This window comes from Atta colombica, unplaced genomic scaffold (genome assembly GCF_001594045.1).
Source record: "Atta colombica isolate Treedump-2 unplaced genomic scaffold, Acol1.0 scaffold150, whole genome shotgun sequence".
Taxonomy (NCBI): Eukaryota; Metazoa; Arthropoda; class Insecta; order Hymenoptera; family Formicidae; genus Atta; species Atta colombica.
In genome coordinates this window covers 2,071,079-2,073,582 of record NW_017259240.1, presented here as the reverse complement: position 1 = coordinate 2,073,582, position 2,504 = coordinate 2,071,079, and the positions used below count along the sequence as shown (strand labels likewise).

General features: G+C 26.3%; 2 protein-coding genes across 2 annotated transcripts in view; both read left to right on the top strand.

Annotated features, from left to right (window-relative positions):
* Positions 1-2,504, top strand: part of LOC108685287 (probable multidrug resistance-associated protein lethal(2)03659) — a 32,249-nt gene that overhangs the window by 6,350 nt on the left and 23,395 nt on the right. The window lies entirely within an intron of this gene.
* LOC108685288 (juvenile hormone acid O-methyltransferase-like) overlaps positions 1,487-2,504 on the top strand; it is a 2,400-nt gene continuing 1,382 nt past the window's right edge. Inside the window, exons 1-3 of the mRNA XM_018190004.1 lie at positions 1,487-1,550; positions 2,035-2,231; positions 2,309-2,477. Coding sequence (XP_018045493.1) covers positions 2,045-2,231; positions 2,309-2,477 — 356 coding nt within the window. The 5' untranslated portion in view covers positions 1,487-1,550; positions 2,035-2,044. The remainder of the gene's footprint in view (positions 1,551-2,034; positions 2,232-2,308; positions 2,478-2,504) is intronic.

The following is a 2,504-nucleotide window of genomic DNA, read 5'->3' as shown; positions in this document are numbered from 1 at the left end:
AATTTTATTCCAAATCTATTCTTTTATAATAAAATTATTAAGATTGAATCTTTAAAAAATAAATTTTTAAAAAATTGTTGCAAAAATTGTTTAAAAATACATTGAATTGTTAGAAAATATATATTTAATAAATATATTTATATGTAATATATAAAGTATATTTAAATTGTTATAAAAAATCTCGCGTCTGAATCGTCAAAATTGAAAACCGCAAAATTGAAAATCTCCGAACCCTTCGAAATACAAACGAAAATAAGAATGGTACAAATAAGTACAAATTATTCTCTTTCGAATGCCGTTGGTCCCATATCTTTTAAATTGACTAAGTTAGTTACATAGTGCGCAAAAATTGAAAAGCGCTGTTTTCTTGAAAAAGACACATGATTTATAATTTTTTTTGGTGGTACAAAATAATACAAATTCGATCCTATTGATTATTTTTATTTATTTATTTATTTTAATTGATTTTGCCAGCTTAATATTAAGCTAGCAGCGCCACGATTTTCTTCGAAGTGGCACTTAGTAGTAAAATTATTATTGATGGTACAATTTAGTATAAAATGGGTACTAAAAATTCCGGTAGATCCAATTTGATTCTATTTATTTGGTCCTATCAATTTTATAGAACTGCATGCAACGGCAAAATGCTTCAGCTAACAATCTAGCAGGTAAAAAGTATCATGTACCGCTGATTTTATTCTTTACCCTTTTCTTAGAATTAGAAAAAGATAAAAAGTAAGTGAGAACTAAGATTAAAATTAATCTATATTGTTAGAAATAGGCATTAGAGTCTTTTTTATTAATATTTTCGGTGGTAATATTTAACTCAGCAGGATCAACAGCAGTTTAATGTATTACATCTTCTTTTCTTTCTTCTTCTTCTTCTAAGATAATTTTATATTATCGCGAATTAAATTCGTTCAAGAAATAAAAAAAAATAAAGAGTAAATTCAATCGAGAAACTTATCTTATTTATTACTTGTGTGTGGAACTGAACCGCTTTAAATAATTTACGGGCGATGATGTAAATATCTTTTATTACTTACTAAAATATCTCACGATTACGTTAAGGAGAAAAATTAAGAAATCTTGAGGAAATAGATATGATGCACTTATTAAGAAATATTTCCGCAGGTTGCATAAAGTAGCACAGTCTATTTTTGCAGCTGAATTTCTTGCGCGATTTCCTCTTTTCTTTTTCTCTTTACTTAATTTTTTTGAAAAAAAAGAAAACATAACATACACAGAATTTCGCTACAAAAAATAAATTTTTTTATTATTGCACATTATCTAATCACATGAGCTGTCAGAGAGAGGGAATATTGATACTGCATGAATATATAATACTGAGTACCAAGTTATTTGATCATATGCCTGTAGTTTTATAAAAAATCTTTTGGTTTGTTTCGTACAAATTTAATTAATAATAGAAGCAAATTTAATTAATAGAAGATAATTGCACAGTTGATGACAGGCATTTAAAACGAATCTTTGTAATACTGTAAAAGAAAATTTACATTAATAGAAGATAATTGCAGAGTTGATTACAGGTATTTAAAACGAATCTTTGTGATACTGTAAAAATATAATATTAATGAAAATAGTTATTAGTCTTTATTTCTATTAGATATATAATTTAGAGATTTATCAGATATAATTAAAATAACGAACGTTTTGCAACACGAGTGTGAATATTTATTTCCGACATATGTATTAAATATGAATTCGTTGACAAAAGTTGGCTTCGCAATTTTGAGAAAAATAATATCATAAAATATGATCTTTTTTTTGCACCATTTTTTACAAAATTTTACCTTATAGTTAACTTTTGCCAACGGATTCACCAAGTAAAAATACATCGGATCCATTCACACTCGTGTAGCCAAAAAAAGATCAAATTTTGTTTTAATTTATTATTATTTATTTAATAAAAATGATAAACATATTAAATCCTTACTTTAATCAGAGTGTAGTAACTGTATATGACATATTATTCATATTAATAAAGGCAGTGTATAATAGTATATAATACAGACAGTCAAACATGGTGAATCCAGCAGAGCACGCTAATTTTAACGAAATACAAAAACGCGGTGTATTAATAGCAATAAAAGAGTTTGCCAAAGACTTAAAAAGTATATCTGGAACATGTATGGATGTCGGTTGTGGTCCCGGAGACATAACATATAATATGCTTTTACCATCTCTGGATTCAAATGCTGTAATGATTGGTAAAAAGTAACAAATTCTATAAATATAACAACGTAATGCAGTGTAAAAATTATTCTTTAATTCAATGATCTTGTAGGTACGGATATTAACGTGACCATGATTAAATATGCGACGGAAATGTATTATGATACACGTCTCAAATTCGAAATGTTGGACATTCAAACTAAAAACTTACCAGAAAAATTTATTTCTAAGTTTAATCATATATTTTCATTTCATACTTTGCAATGGTGCAATAATATCAGGTAAAAAAGTTTTTAAATAGTAAGTAG